Here is a 15,771-nt window from a genome sequence, read left to right as displayed (position 1 = left end):
GAAGAAGGAACTATATAGGTCATTTTTCTTCCCCCCACCCTTCTTTTAATTTTCAGATTTGGAAAAAATTAGCTGAAAACTTTTTACACTTTCTGAGACTCAGTAAAGTTTAAATAGCTCTCTACAGATAGCTTCAAACTAAGATTTCTATATTAAAAACTTTCTGCTTTAAAACTTATTATTAGAGTTACATAAAATTGTATAGGTCTAAGATACTAAACTGATAATATAACATATGACTTAATAACGTGATAGATTATATGGCTACTTAACCTCTTTTTCCTGGAATCTTGATGGATCATAATTTCTCTTTCTCCTGTTATCCTGTCACAGGGTTTGGTATTATTTGGGGGGACTCTTGCTGCATCTATTGCCCTGAGTCTGTCCTAATGTTTTCTTTTGTGACATAATGCACATAACCCTAAAATGTGCTCTGCCCTGAGTCTTGGATGCAAAGCTAAACAAACCCCACAAGGATACTGACCTTGGCTTCATACTCTTCAAGCTGTAGACTTAAGGCAACTTTAAAAATATCCTGCTATGTTTCACATAAAGGAAACTCAAAGTTTCCTTTATTAAAGTTAAATTTTTACTTACAAGTTTAACTAGAATGTGACTACTGGGGGTGCCTGGGTGGTTCAGTTTAAGTGTCCGACTTAAGCTCAGGTCATGATCTTGCAGTTCGTGAGTTCAAGCCCTGTGTCTGGCTCTGTGCTGCCAGTTCAGACCCTGGAGCCTGCTTCAGATTCTGTGTCTACCTCTCTGTCTCTGCCCCATCCCCTGCTTGCACTCTGTCTCTCTCTCATTCAAAAATAAACATTAAAAAAAAATTAAAAAAAAAGAATGTGACTACTGTACAAAATATTTCTCCTTTTTGATAGAACTTATCTAGAGTTTTTTGAAATATCTTAGTTTTTAATCATTTTTTGTTTTTAATCTTTTAAAAGTAGAATTTGATTTGCCTTCTGTGAACTTCAGTGTGTGATAGTTTCATCATGTGAAAAAAGGTTTTCATGTTTTTTACACACGTTCCTTTCTGTCCTGTTAGTTTATTCTGTGTTTAAAAACTTTATCCAGGAAAGTGTTTGTATTTTAAAGGTAACATCCATCAAAAACCAGTTACTCGGGTTACTTGAGGATTGTGATCAGATTATGTTGGACTATGGATGCATTTTTGATGTTATTTATTGCTTCTGATTTTAATTGACTTATCAGAACCTTCTTAGAACTGGTCATATAAGTTATTTTGTTCATGGTGCTTTCAATGCGTATTTAGGAAATATGTGAAAAACCTTTCAATGTACTTTGCCTTCAAAGGACAGTAAACCATTATATTTAAGAATAGGAGTGCTCTCACAGACTCAACTTGCTTGTCTTAGTGGATGTTATCTAAGAAATATACAGCTAGTATTACTTGAGACTCAAATGGTATAGTTTGTAATTTAAAACTGTGTAGTTTGTTGTAAATATTTATGCTGAACTGAGCCAGATTTTTCTGTTGAATTTAAAACACTTATGCATATCTTCTATAGCTTCTGAGGGAACACTGACAGATGTTCATATTAAAATGCTATAAACAAAAAGAGTAAAAGATTTAACACAGAGCTTTTATATATATTGGTCCACTATACCAAAATGTAAATTCCCTAAGGGATGGATGTTTTCTTCACTGCCATGTACTCTACACATAGAACAGTATGTGCACATAATGCGTGCTCAGTCGGTACGTACCTGGTGAATGAATTAATAGTTTGGAATTGTATTTGTGACTTGGTACTTTTGTATGAGGCTTGTTTGATAACCTGTTACCAAATATATGTGGATTGGATTCATTTGTTTTTGCGTTATATTGAGTAGGCTTAAGTTTTTTTTTATTGTTTATATTGCTAGTTACTAAGAAAACAAGTACTAGTACTAAAAGTTCTTAAAGACAGTGTTTTTATTTTATTTGTAAGGCTCTTATATGGAAGTAATTTTGTAGAAATGAGAGGTTTTTTTTCATTAAAAAATAAAACAGGGACACCTGGGTGGCTCAGTCAGCTGGGCATCTGACTTCAGCTCAGGTCATGATCTCACAGTTCATGAGTTTGAGCCCCGCGTCAGGCTCTGTGCTGTCAGCTCAGAGCCTGGAGCCTGCTTCAGATTCTGTGTCTCCCTCTCTGTCTGGCCCTCCCTCACTTGCACTCCGTCTCTCAAAAATGAATAAGTGTTAATAAATAAATAAAACAAAGGTAGATAATGGTTGGCTTTAAGGCAAATAAAAAACGTTTCTTGACCAGTTGCCTACAGCTGATGAGCTCCAGTAAGAGCGAAACCAATTCTCACTCCTGAAACAATATTGAAGTGTGAATTGGTCCTGTAGTACTGTGTCAGAAACAGAACCAACTCGGGGGGGGGGGGGGGGGGGGGGGCTTCAACTGAGGAATGTTGTGACTGCTAAGGTTTGAATACAGCATTTTCCCCTAATGAGTAAGAGTTGCTAAAAAGTCAGATAACCTGTGTTATTTTGAACTCAAAAAAAGGAATAGATACTGTAATTGTAATCACTATATCTTTATATGTGAGTGTAGATTGGATTTGTACGAGCACTTCTTAATTAAAACAATTTTGTAAACCTGTGTCTAACTGCTCTTAGGCTATTGGATCCTCAGTAATTTCAATGACAATTCCCCTATCCCCAAAGAAAAAACTTGGACAGCAACCACACTGGCCTACATCTGTGTTGCCAACTGGAGGCCCGCAAGAGGACTCAGCTGACTGGTTCCCCCCCCCCCCCCCCCCCCCCAGTTATCTGGTTAATTGTGGATATAATCAAGCTCATTGTACATAATCTTGTACAGTTACTTAATCTTTGGTTGATGGCTTTATTACATATATACACATAGATTTTTCTCAAAGGATTTCCTCTCCTTTTGTTGTGCAAGTAGTATTCATTTGAGCATCAGAAAATTAAGTTTGCAAACTAAGTGGTTACCAGATGTCAATTTATGTGAAAGGTCAGGGGCATATAATGAGCAACAATATAGAAAGTACTTGTCTTTTGAGGTTAAACTAAGCTTCCTTTAATTTATGGAAGGGTAATATGTAAAACAGTCTAAGCTGAGGTAATCATACAAACAGACTTATTTTTTTTTCACTTAGATAAATATTGAGAGTGAGACAATATTTGTTCTGCGCTGTTCGTATAATATTACAAGTCTCAGATCATTGTATAAACTCAGTGGATCCCACCCTCATTGAGAACTGAACAACATTTAACATTTGCAAGAATAAATGTAAATATAGTAAAGAGTGTATGTTAGATTATTCATTATTACCATTATTATATTGCTTGGGATTTAAGAAGTTTGATTCACTTCAGAGTGAAGTTCCTCTTTGAAAGTACAAAGCTCATTTAAAAAGCTAGAGACTGTCCAGAAATGTCATTGGGAAGGCAGGGACTGTGTGCTTGATGAGTATATACAAATGCAGTATGTTTTCATTTACATGAGAGATTATTTCTGTACTTACAGTGAGAGACAATTTGGAGGAAGATGTGGATTTAGAATTGGTCCTTTAAATGTAGTTAGACTCCTAATAGACTGAAAGGAAGGACATTTTTCATGGCAAAGCCATGGAAATGTTAATGTGTAGATTGAAGGAATCTTGAGTAGACTGGTCAGGGTGGTAGATTATAGTGAGGTCCTAGGATTTTAGGAATGTGTTGAGAGGTAAGATTGGACAAGTAGTATGACTGGTTTACTGAGGAGGAATCACATTCTGAGGTATAAACGTGGTTTTAGTTTTTATTCTTAGGTCTGTAATCATCCTCTGTAAAACACCCCCATCCTTTTTACTTCCCTCTGAAGTACAGTCCCTTGTATGGGTTTGATGTTGTATCTTTCTGCCACTTTTCATTATCAGAGAAAACTTATTCCAGAAATTAAGATAGGTTTCAATTACTTAAGAAACAAAACAAGCCACAAAAAACATTACAAACTCCTTATTCTACCTGAAGAAAGGATAAAGGTGTTAAGTTTCCAGCTGCTTGAATTAAAGAAGAGGTAATTTGACTCTAAAATATGTTCCCTCTTTTTTTTTCTCTAGCTAGCCCTTTTGTAGTTGGCCGAAGACCAGCCAGTCGAGGCAGAATTCTTATTATAGAAACCTCCAAAGAGGAAAGAGATAGCCCTGGTCTTAATCTGGTTCATCTGGTTGCATTTGGTGGTAGTCTCCGTGGAGGTTATGATATGTGTGGATCTTCTAGGGTCAGTGTTGTAGCTCCCTGGTCCCTTCTGCCATCGAGGGCCGGCTCCCTTCACAGGGCAGCTCCTGTTCCCTTTTGGCAGAGCTGTTGTAGTACATGCTTCAACCCCTTTTCTGGATTGGGTGATACTTGACCTAGTGCTGTCTCAAGTCACTTGCACTTCTTATTAAGCTCTTTATTTTTTTACTTGGAGTTGCAGGGAAGACAATAGGAATGGAGTAAGACTGAGAGATCAACATTTCAAGTGTTCAGGTATGAAGTGATTACACCTGAATTGGCTTGCAGGTAGGGGACAGTGGCAGTAGAAAGGAAAGGTATAATTGGAGGAGACATGAAGTTGGTGAAAGAGTATGAGAGCAAAGGAAGGGAAGGAGTCATGACTAAGAAAAATGATACCATTGACAGAAATCGAAAGGATTAGCTGGGAGTGCTCAGTTATAGGAGCTACAGTTTTGATTGGAGATTTTTAAACCGTTTTCAGTTTGAGGCTGTGGTGGAATATCCATTTGAAATGCCTACATTCAGATGGAGATTTTAATACCTGTACAGAGATAGAGTGAAGGCAAACAGGAATTCATTATCTGTAACTCAAGAATACTGGACTGAAAGTAACTAATGTGGATATCTGCTAGGAGTTGTTGGTTCAAATTTTCAAAGTGGATGAATTCTAGGAGGGAAAAAAGGGTGAAGACTGAACCCAGGAGAATATGAAAGCTGGATAAAAGGATACTCAGTATTTGCTTAGTGCTTTTCTCTTGACAAAGCATGGCACACGTTCTCTAATGATAAAACTTACTTGCTCTGTGCTGGAGAGTCACAATGCCTTTGTATTACTTAACTCATTTAAATAGATTCTTTATCTGTTATCTGTTATTTTGGTCAGCTCCGAGTTCACCTTCGGTTGCTATAACATTGACTGGTTATGATGATTAAAACCACTTCATTAGTTTTTAGATTGATTTCTAAATTAATACTTCAAATTCAGCAGCAACACATTCACAAGTTATATCTCACAGTGACTTACTTTAGGGAGAACTATACAGGTGGCTAATGCCCCTGTGTGAGAATTATTTTATCTTAGATTTTAGAATACAGCATGCTTATGAGGCCTTTATAACTTACTGCATTAATTTGTATTGTGTAAACCAAGCCTTTAATACTAGTGTGGGCTTTGTCTTCGTTATAATATATATGCAGCAAGAAAGTGATAATTTCTATTTGGTGCTTTGGAAATACGTTATACAGATAGGTAATGTGTAGGATTAAGGCCAGCGTCTGTGCTAGTTGATGCCTCAAAGGACAGTCTAAACTAAAAAACAGAGTACTTAACAAACTGGTCCTCTTTTCTTAGAATTATTCTTCCCCATTTTCTACACTCCTAGAAGAATGTTCCTCAAATACAGTACTAGTTTTATTAGATCACTTCTGTACTTTAATGCAATACTCGAGAATCTACTGTGTGCTAGAAACTGTAGTATAATCAAATATACAAGTCCATCATGATTTATGGTGTCATAAAATTCATTCTTGCATATCATTCCCAGGTTCCACCTGACAGTCTCTTATCATTTTTCAGAATCCCTGACCAATGCTTCCATCACAGACCGACGTGAATATATATCTTTCTGTTATTCAAAAATTTTATATTTTTGTTTTCCATAAATACACCTTCCATCTGGAATTCTTTCTTTCCTAGTTTGTGTCAAAACTACGATCTGCCCCCTTTTTTATCCAATCTTATATGACACTGGTAGCTCATCTACTCTATACATGCTTTGTTGATGTGTGACGAAAAGAAGTTGACGGTTCTTTTTCATCAAGATTGCTGAAATATTTTATATTTATCTGTCTTAGGATAATTTTTGAAATTGACTAATTTTCAGAAAATAAATAGTAACCCTCATAAACAGCATAAAAATGTATTCTAGTTGTTGAATTCGTTTTGTCAATGTTTCTTTTATGACCCGGGCAGTGCATATGGGCTCCATTTGAGTTGCATTGAGCATTGTTTATTCGTGATGAGAATGTTTGAAAATCACCATGGTACTTCCTGGATTTTTGCCTGGATGAAAAACAAATTCCCGCCAGGGATATTTAACATCCAGCTTTAGGAGCCTGGGCTATAGATAGAGTTTTATAGATAGGGTTTTCCTTGTCAGTAAATTGTTATCATCGTTAGTGTGAGTTGTTTTATAATCTTTCTCTTCTAGTGAAATATTCCTTCAATATTTTCTGATAGATTCTTGAGAGTGTCTTTTGCCTCTCATGGAACTGAAGGAATTCTAAACAATTCAGTTGAATTCTAACAATTTAAACTTGTATATTTTATACCCAACATCTCATAGAGGTGATTAAGGAATGCAAACTGCACCTGAAGTGAAGTTGTGTGACTGAATTAAAGGAGGAGAGGAGAGTAAGATTTGTAGCACCCTCCTGGTTGTGGCACACTTGGATCGCCTGTCTTATTTGTTGTGGGTTTTTTTCCCCCTTTCGAAGAGTTATTACTGGTAAATTTGTGGCCTTAATTATTTCATATCATGGAGTATATGCAAATACATATGAGGTCATGGTTTACAAAACTTTTTAAATTTTTTACAATTTTGATGTTTTCACTTTTTTAGATGTAAAACGAAGACCAGGAACAGATTTGAAGCAGTGCAGAGTGAAGTGGTGCCAGTCAGCATGTCAGAGGCAGAGCACATAGCCTCCATTTCCTCTGATAAAAATATCGGGAAAACATTTGAATTAAAGGAAGACTCCTGCAACTTGTTGTCTGGTGATGACAGCAGCAGCTTAGAAAATGAGTCTACGCTGCCATCATTAAACTTTGATAAAACTTTATGTCAGCCTAATGAACACAATCAGATTGAAGCACAGGAAAACTATATTCAGGATCATGGTGGAGGTGAGGATTCTTGTGCTAAAACAGACATATGCCCAGAAAATTCTGAACAACTAGCTAATTTTCCTGGTGGAGGTTTTACAGAGCAAGCTTCGAAAACAAATGAAACTGAGCAGACAGTGACACAGATATTGGCGGAATTGAGGTCATCTACATTTACAGAAGCAGCAAATCAAAAGACTTATTCAGAAAGTCCTTACGATACAGACTGCACCAAGAAACTTATTTCAAAAATAAAGAATGTTTCGGCGTCAGAGGATTTGTTGGAAGAAATAGAATCTGAGCTTTTATCTACAGAGTTTGCAGAAGAACACCGAGTTCCAAATGGAATGAATAAGGGAGAACATGCATTAGTTATGTTTGAAAAATGTGTGCAGGAGAAGTATTTACAACAGGAGCACACCATAAAGAAGTAAGGTTTTAACATTTGCGTGCCCCCCCCCCCCCACCGGTTAGGATTAAAGATTGAATTCTTCAAAGGAAAGTATCATCTTGGAATTCCATAATAGTCATGCACGTTGCAGTTCATCAACAAATATGTGCTGAATAATTGAGCAAATGTCAAGTTTGTCTAGTTACTTAATATATGCCTAAAGGAATAAATATTAATGTGAATTCATTAAAGATCTAGAAATATTTATAAAGACAAGTTTTTCAGTTTTGAAAGAATGTAGAGCATAATATTGTTAAAACTATGAGAAATTCAAAAGGAAACAAGAAGTCATGCAATTAAAAAAGATTTTCTTAAAATTCCCATCGTAAATCCATTGGTTTTAAAAATTTAAATTTAGAGAATTGCTTAGTTATCAGTAATTAAGAACATAGTTATTTTTAGACTTCTCTTGGATTGATAGTTAATTTGTATTTTAATGATGGTTTAATTTTATTTCATCTTAATATTGTCCTGTATTTTTATTCTAGATTTTTTTATTTAAGTGATGCAAATGTTTAGACAGTCTTTTATAACCTTTAAGAAAGGAAACCTTCTTAACCTTCACTAAAATACAGACCGATTCTCTTTTTTTAAAATGATACTTAAAAAAAATTTAGAATGGGAGATATATATGTAAAGAAAGGAGTGGAAGCAGTCTATATACTAGAGGAGGGTGACAGAAAAAAATATAATCCAAATATTGCTAGATAGGTAACTGGCTTTTAATGATCTCTTGCTTCCACTGTTTACTCTTCTAGATTTTTTTTTTTTTTTTTTTTTTAAGTTTGTGTTGAGGGAGAGAGAGGGAGGAGGAGCAGAGAGAAAGGGAGAGTGAGAATCCCAAGCAGGCTCTGCCCTGGGGCTTGATCCCACACCCATGAGATCATGACCTGAGCCTTAACCAACTGAGCCACCCAGATGCCCCTCTTCTAGATTTTCTTCCTCAGTGGATCAGTCTTCCCCAAACCAGCTTAACCTTCATTGGTTTATCCAGTGAACTCGAATCTCTTAAGCATCCAAAGCCCTTCTTTTTTTCTATTTTCAATTTTTATTTTAGATTGTGACAAAATACACATAAGATTTACCATCTTAAATATTTGTTTTAAATGTTTATTTTGAGAGACAGAGGGAGTGTGCACAAGTGGAGGAGGAGCAGAGAGAAAGAAGGAGAGAAAGAATCGCAAGCAGGCTCTGCACTGTCAACACAGAACCCAACGCGGGGGCTCTATCTCCTAAACCATGAGATCATGACCTGAGCTGAAATCAAGAGTCAGATGCTCAACTGACTGAGCCACCCAGGCGTCCCCATCTTAACTATTTTTAAGCATACAGTTCAGTAGTGTTAGGTTTATTGTTGTGCAACCAGTCTCCATAGCTTTTTCATCTTTCAAATGTGAAACCCATACCCAAATGTGAAAAGCATACCCATTCAACAACTCCCTATTCTCCTGCCCTCAGCCCCTGACAACCACTGTTCTACTTTCTGTTTCTAAAATTTATCCGTGATACTTTATATAAAGTGAAATCATAGTATTTGTCTTTTTGCAGTTGGCTTATTTCACTTAGCGGGTGTCCTCAAGGGTCATCCGTATTGTAGCATCTGTCAGAAATGCCTTCCTTTTTACGTGTGAATATTTTATGTATATACCATATTTTGCTTATCCATTTGTCTGTCAGTGGACATTTGGGTTGCTTCCACATTTTGGCTATTGTGAATAATAGTACTGTGAACATGAGTGTACAAATTCTTCTTGAGACTCAAGTCTTCTCTTAAAAAAAAAAAATTTTTTTTTAACATTTATTCATTTTTTGAGAGACAGAGAGGGACAGAGTGGGAGCAGGGGAGGGGCAAAGAGAGAGGGAGCCACAGAATTTGAAGCAGGCTCCAGACTCTGAGCTGTCAGCCCAGAGCCTGATGTGGGGCTCGAGCTCACAAACTTCAAGATCATGACCTGAGCTGAAGTCGGACGCTTAACCAACTGAGTCACCCAGGTACCCCGAAACTCAAGTTTCTTCTTAATACTACCCTAAAACTGGGGCGCCTGGGTGGCCTAGTCAGTTAAGTGTTCAACTCTTGATTTCGGCTCAGGTCATGATGTCATGGTTCGAGAGGTTAAGCCCTGTGTCAGGCTCTGTGCTGACAGCACGGAGCCTGCTTGGGATTTTCTTTCTCCCTCTCTCTCTGGCCCTTTTGTACTGTTTCTCTCAAATAAATAAACTTAAAAATACTACCCTTGGGGTGCCTGGGTATGGCTGCTTCTCATATCCTTACTGGACTGCTGCTATTATGAATAAACTATATGCTTTTGTGCTTAGACCTTCAGTGCTTTTACCATTGTTGATTTTTAGGGTAACTTCCTTATTTTCCTTTTGTACTGTTCTTTCAGACCCTTTTTATTTTTTTAATTTTATTTTTTATTTAAAAAAATTTACATTCAAATTTGTTAGCGTATCATGCAACAATGATTTCAGGAGTAGATTCCTTAGTGCCCCTTCCCCATTTAGCCCATCCCCCCTCCCACAACCCCTCCGGTAACCCTCAGTTTGTTCTCTTCTGTTTTGTCCCCCTCCCTGTTTTTATATTATTTTTGTTTCCCTTCCCTTCTGTTCATCTGTTTTGTCTCTTAAAGTCCTCATATGAGTGAAGTCATACGATTTTTGTCTTTTTCTGACTAATTTCACTTAGCATTATACCCTCCAGTTCCATCCACATAGTTGCAAATGGCAAGATTTCACTCTTTTTGATTGCTGAGTAATACTCCATTGTATATACATACCACATCTTTATCCATTCATCCATCGATGGACATTCAGGCTCTTTCCATACTTTGGCTGTTGATAGTGCTGTTATAAACATGGGGGTGCATGTGTCCCTTCGAAACAGCACACCTGTAACCCTTGGATAAATGCCTAGTAGTGCAATTTCAGATCCTTTTTTTGAGATTGTCTCTGATGTGTCTTCCCACTTTGCTCAGATCTGGACTCTTTAATGCCCTTCTTGTAAATTGTGAGATGTTGTACATTAAATAATAATAACAGCAAATACTTACACGCTGTTGATCATATGCCTGGCACTTACATATATTAACTCATGGAATCACAATTCTCTGTCGTATGAACTATTATTCCCATTTTTCAGATGAGGTACCCGAAGCACAGAGAGATTAAGTCAAGGTCACATGCTAGTAGATGCCAGAGTTAAAATCTGAGCCTAGTTACTTTGGCTTCAGAAGATTTTTTTAATGTGGTTATCTGAAATGAACTAGTTGTATTAAATTTATCTAAAAATATTAGGAATACAGTAGAAAATTCTTTTTGCCCCATCCTGTCTGAACAGTGGCTGCACGGTAGACTGGGGTAAGCACAGTTGTGGTCAGAGGCCTGCTGTTGGAGAGTCCCCCTTCCACTTGCAAACTCTGTTTTGTGGTTCATATCAACCTTTCTGAACCAAACATTTTTCATGTCTGTGAGGGGGATGATATCTGATGGAATTGTTTGTACACATTAAGACATTTAAAAATACTAGGTATTATTTTTAACTAAGTTCATCTTTTGTTATACACATAATTATTTTTTTTTAACATTTATTTAGTTTTGAGCGAGGGACAGAGCATGAGTGGGGTCGGGGCAGAGAGAGAGAGGGAGACACAGAATTTGAAGCAGGCTCTGGGCTCTGAGCTGTCCACACAGAGCCCGATGCGGGTCTTGAACTCATGAACCATGAGATCATGACCTGAGCCGAAGTCAGACGCTTAACCAACTGAGCCACCCAGGCGCCCCTCACATGATATTTTAAATTCCAAAGAAAATGCTTTGTGACTCGGCTTAGCTCTAGAACAACTATTTTTTTTTTTCTTTCGCCTTCATTTAATATTCTATAAAGAAAATTACTTTTCAGTTCCTTTGGTTTAAATTTTCCTGAATCAATCTATTTCCAAATGTCTTTGTTTACACATCCATGTCTCTATTTTCTAACATCAGTATATTGTCCAAGGTCCCAACCAGAATTCTTAGGAACAGTTGTGCATCGGATGTGACAGTTGGAGGGTTTGCTGCTCTTCACTTCTGCCTCGGTAAATTGTTTACTTGTGAACTATAGCCAGGATTCTTGTGTTGCAGGTAGTTTTCTGCAACAACTTGAATGTGTACCTAAACAAATAAATAATCTAAGTTAAACCACTGTGCCAAAAAGGCTTGAATAAACTTGCATGCTACATTCTTTTCCTTCCCAAACATTTGTGTGACTTGCTTCCTCACTGTATACCTGTGCTGTTCAGAGAGGCCTACCCTGCCTTATCTAAAATCGCTGCTCGAGTTGCTCTCTGCCCTCATGCCCTCCTTTACTTTTCTTAAGAGGATGGGATCACTTCCTGACATTTTATTATATGTTGTTTATTTTCATTTTCTCCCTTTGAATGTAAACACCGTGAGGGTGGAGATAGTTTGCTGACATACTTCTAGCACATAGAACGGTATAGGGGGGCTCCTGGGTGGCTCCATTAAGTGTCTGACTCTTGGTTTCAGCTCAGGTCACAATCTCACGGTTTGTGCATTCAACCCCCATATAGGGCTCTGTGCTGACAGTGTGGAGCCTGCTTGGGATTCTCTCTCCCTCCTCCCTCCCTCCCCCCTCCCCCCCGCCCCTCCCTTGCTTGCTCTCTCAAAATAAATAAATAAACTTAAAAAAAAAATAGTATAGGTACATAGTAGGTACCCAGTAAGCATTTGTTGAGTAAATGAGCAAACTTCAAAGTAGGAGAAAGGCTTGGGCTGTGGAATTAGACCTGTAGCCAAATCTCAGTTCAACCACATACTAGTTATATGACCTGGAACAAGTGCTAGGCTTCAGGTTTTTATTTTTTTGTTTTTTTCCATAAGACATAATAATTTCACAGACAATAATTTCATAATCCTGAACATTAAATGAAATAATGCACTTAAAAATTAACTTAGTAATTGAGTAGTCAATGTTAAGTAATAGCTGTTGTTATTCTAGGGGTGCCTCAGTGGCTCAGTCAGTTAAACATATGACTCCTGATTTCAGCTCGAGTCATGATCTCATGATTTGTGAGTTCGAGCCCCTCATGGGGGCTTGAGATTCTCTCCTTCTCTCTGCCCCTCCCCTGCTCACGGTCTCTCTCTTAAATAAAACTTTTAAAAAAACTTTGAAAAAATCTAAAATATTAGTTCTTAACTTTCTTAGAGGTCTTATTTTATAGTTCTGAGTTTGCAAGGTTTTGTTTATATTTTTCTAGGGGACTCAATGAAATTTCTGCTTCAAACTTTTGTATTTTACATATTTTTTATTTTTTTTAATTTTTTTATTAAAAAAATTTTTTTAATGTTTATTTTTGAAGGAGAGACAGAGTGTGAGTGAGGGAGGGGCAGAGAGGGAGAGGGAGACATGGAATCTGAGGCAGGTTCCAGGCTCTGAGCTGTCAGCACAGAGCCCGATGTGGGTCTCGAGCTCACAAACCGCCAGATCATGACCTGAGCCAAAGTCGGACGCTTAACCGACTGAGCCACCCAGGCGCCCCTATTTTATATATTTTTTATTTTATTTCAACTTCTTCTGTAACTATTATTAGAATATCACTGAAATATTCTTAAAATAAAAAGCAAGATTTTTCACCCTCAGCATTGTGGACATTTGGGGACATCATTCTCTGTTGGTGGTGGGGCTGTACTGCATTATAAAATGTTTAACAGCATCCCTGATCTCCACCCGAAAGAATCCAGTAGCAACCCCCCACCCCTGATGGGTGACCAAAAATGTCTCCAGGCAGATGTCTGGAAGGGCTTTGCCCTGGATTATGAACCACTGATCTGGAGGAGTTCAAATACTGAAGGGATGAAGTGCATATTTGAGATACCCAAAGAAGTAAACTTAAAAGAATTTGGTTTTCTTTATAGGACTATATTTCACTTGATTTGAAATATACAAATTTCTAGCAAGAAGGTAATAGCCTGACCTCTAGAGAATTTTTTTTTTAAGTATAATGTATCATGAAAGGATTACTTAGGAATGTTGATGTATTTATCATAAGCACCTGTAATCTGCAGATAGATTCTGTTTCACATCTCCAGTTTTAATTATGCTTTACTTATACCACCCTTTTTATATTTAGGTTAATTAAAGAAAATAAGAAGCATCAGGAGCTCATCTTAGACATTTGTTCAGAAAAAGACAATTTAAGAGAAGAATTAAAAAAAAGAACAGAAACAGAGAAGCAGCATATGAACACAATTAAACAGGTAAAAAGACAAAAATCTTTAAAGACTATACTTCAATTTATAAAGTAAATACATTCCTGAAAATTTGTGTATAAATTGAAGTTCTTTAAGCTAAATTGTATTTTAAATGCAGAGGATTGATTGGTATATAAAGCATTCTTTTTTATGAAGTGGAAATTATAGCCTGATTTTTTTTCTCTTATGTAAATTTAAATTCTTACAAGACATGTGAGTGTATTCTATATATAATAGAGATCAGAGGAAAAAAGGATTCAATTTGGTAGTAAGAAAGACTATATTACCAATTAAGGGTGGAAGTAATATATACCTTAATGTTAGTATGTGGCTTTAGAATATTTTTAAGCTTATAGTTTTAAGATGATTCCATTCTCAGTATTATTGTGAACTATACTGTGAAGATTGGCTCTCCTGCTTCAGATTTTATCTGGCTAGCTGGCTTCTCCAGTTTGTCTTTCCTCTTTTTCTTTCCTTTAAAAATTTTTTTTAATGAACTCTGATGCACGGATTAGCAAATTGAATATTCAGACTAGTAGCAAAGCTGAGCTGCTCTTTATCTTTCTGAGCTGCCTTTTTTTTTCCCCCCTGTGGACAGGATTAGAAGCATTTTAGCCTTAAAAGTCTTTCCTTTTGTCTCATCCTTCACCAAAAACTATATAATGAAAATAATAGTAAACAATTCATAATAATAAAAAATTAAACCAAGGTTCATTTGCTTATGTTTTGGTATACTTAGTGCATTATTACAAAGTGATTGTATTTGTACATTTTACTTATTTAATCATTATTTTTATATGCTTTAGAGCTACACCACATGCAAACCAAACTTAGAATTTTAAAGTACGAGGGAGTCTTAATAAAGGGCTGAAGCCACATGTTGGTAGGCAGGTCACTGCTGATGACCAGAAACCTCAGATTGAATAGATGGGAGAGAACCAGAGTTGTTCATTTCATGAACTTGTTATTAGCCACATATAGCCACTGAGCACTTGAAAGATAGCTAGTCCAAATTAAGAAATGCTATAAGGTAAAACAGACACTTAATTTTGAAGACTTAGTATAAAAAAGAAGTAAAATCTCTCAACTTTCCATGTTGATTATGTGTCAAAGTGATAATACTTTGGATACATTAAATTTAATATTTCAGTTTTTGCTTTTTAAAATGTGTCTACTAGAAAATATAAATTATACTATGGCTTGTATTCTATTGGACAGTGTCACTCTAGGTAATTTTGTCATAAGGAAAATTAGTGCACATGTTACATAAGCTAACATTTAGGGATTTTTTTTCAACAGCTTTATTGAGATATAATTTACATACCATACAGTTCACCCACTTCAGATGTACAGTTTAATGGTTTTTAGTAGTACATCTTTTACCACTACAGTAAACTATTTTATCACCTCCCAAAGAAACCCCATACCCGTTACTAGTCACTCTTTATTTCCCTCTGAACTCCTTCCTTCCCCGAGCCCTAGGGAACAACAATCTACTTTCTATGTGTTTATCTCTTCTGCGAGTTTCATATATATGGAGGGATGTAACATGTGGCCTTTGTGTCTGACTTCTTTCAGCATGTTTTCAAGGTTTCATCCAAGTTGTAGCATGTATCAGTTCTTCATTTCTCTTAATGGCTGAATAATATTCCATTGCATAGATATATAGCATTTTGTTTGTCCTTTTATCAGCTGATGGATATTTGAGTTGTTTCTACTATTTGGATGTTAAGATAATGCTGCTGTGAACATTCATGTACAGGTTTTTATGTGATCAATTATATGCTTTCATTTCCCTTGGCTGTATACTTGGGAGTGGAATTGTTGGGTCATATGATAATTCTATATTTAAGTTTTTGAGGAGCTGCCAGACTGTTTTCCAATGTGGCTGCACTATTTTGCATTCCTACCTGCAGTGTATGAGAGTTCACTTTCTCCACA

At 36.6% G+C, this 15,771-nt stretch overlaps 1 protein-coding gene across 2 annotated transcripts in view; it reads left to right on the top strand.

Annotated features, from left to right (window-relative positions):
* Positions 1-15,771, top strand: part of CCDC186 (coiled-coil domain containing 186) — a 53,781-nt gene that overhangs the window by 2,849 nt on the left and 35,161 nt on the right. For both annotated transcript variants that reach the window (XM_019813837.3, XM_003994418.6), the window contains exons 2-3: positions 6,868-7,560; positions 13,710-13,836. In XM_019813837.3, the coding sequence (XP_019669396.1) occupies positions 6,868-7,560; positions 13,710-13,836 (820 nt within the window). The remainder of the gene's footprint in view (positions 1-6,867; positions 7,561-13,709; positions 13,837-15,771) is intronic.

The sequence above is a fragment of the Felis catus genome, chromosome D2 (assembly GCF_018350175.1).
Source record: "Felis catus isolate Fca126 chromosome D2, F.catus_Fca126_mat1.0, whole genome shotgun sequence".
Taxonomy (NCBI): domain Eukaryota; kingdom Metazoa; phylum Chordata; class Mammalia; order Carnivora; family Felidae; genus Felis; species Felis catus.
This window is presented reverse-complemented; position numbering and strand designations above follow the sequence as displayed.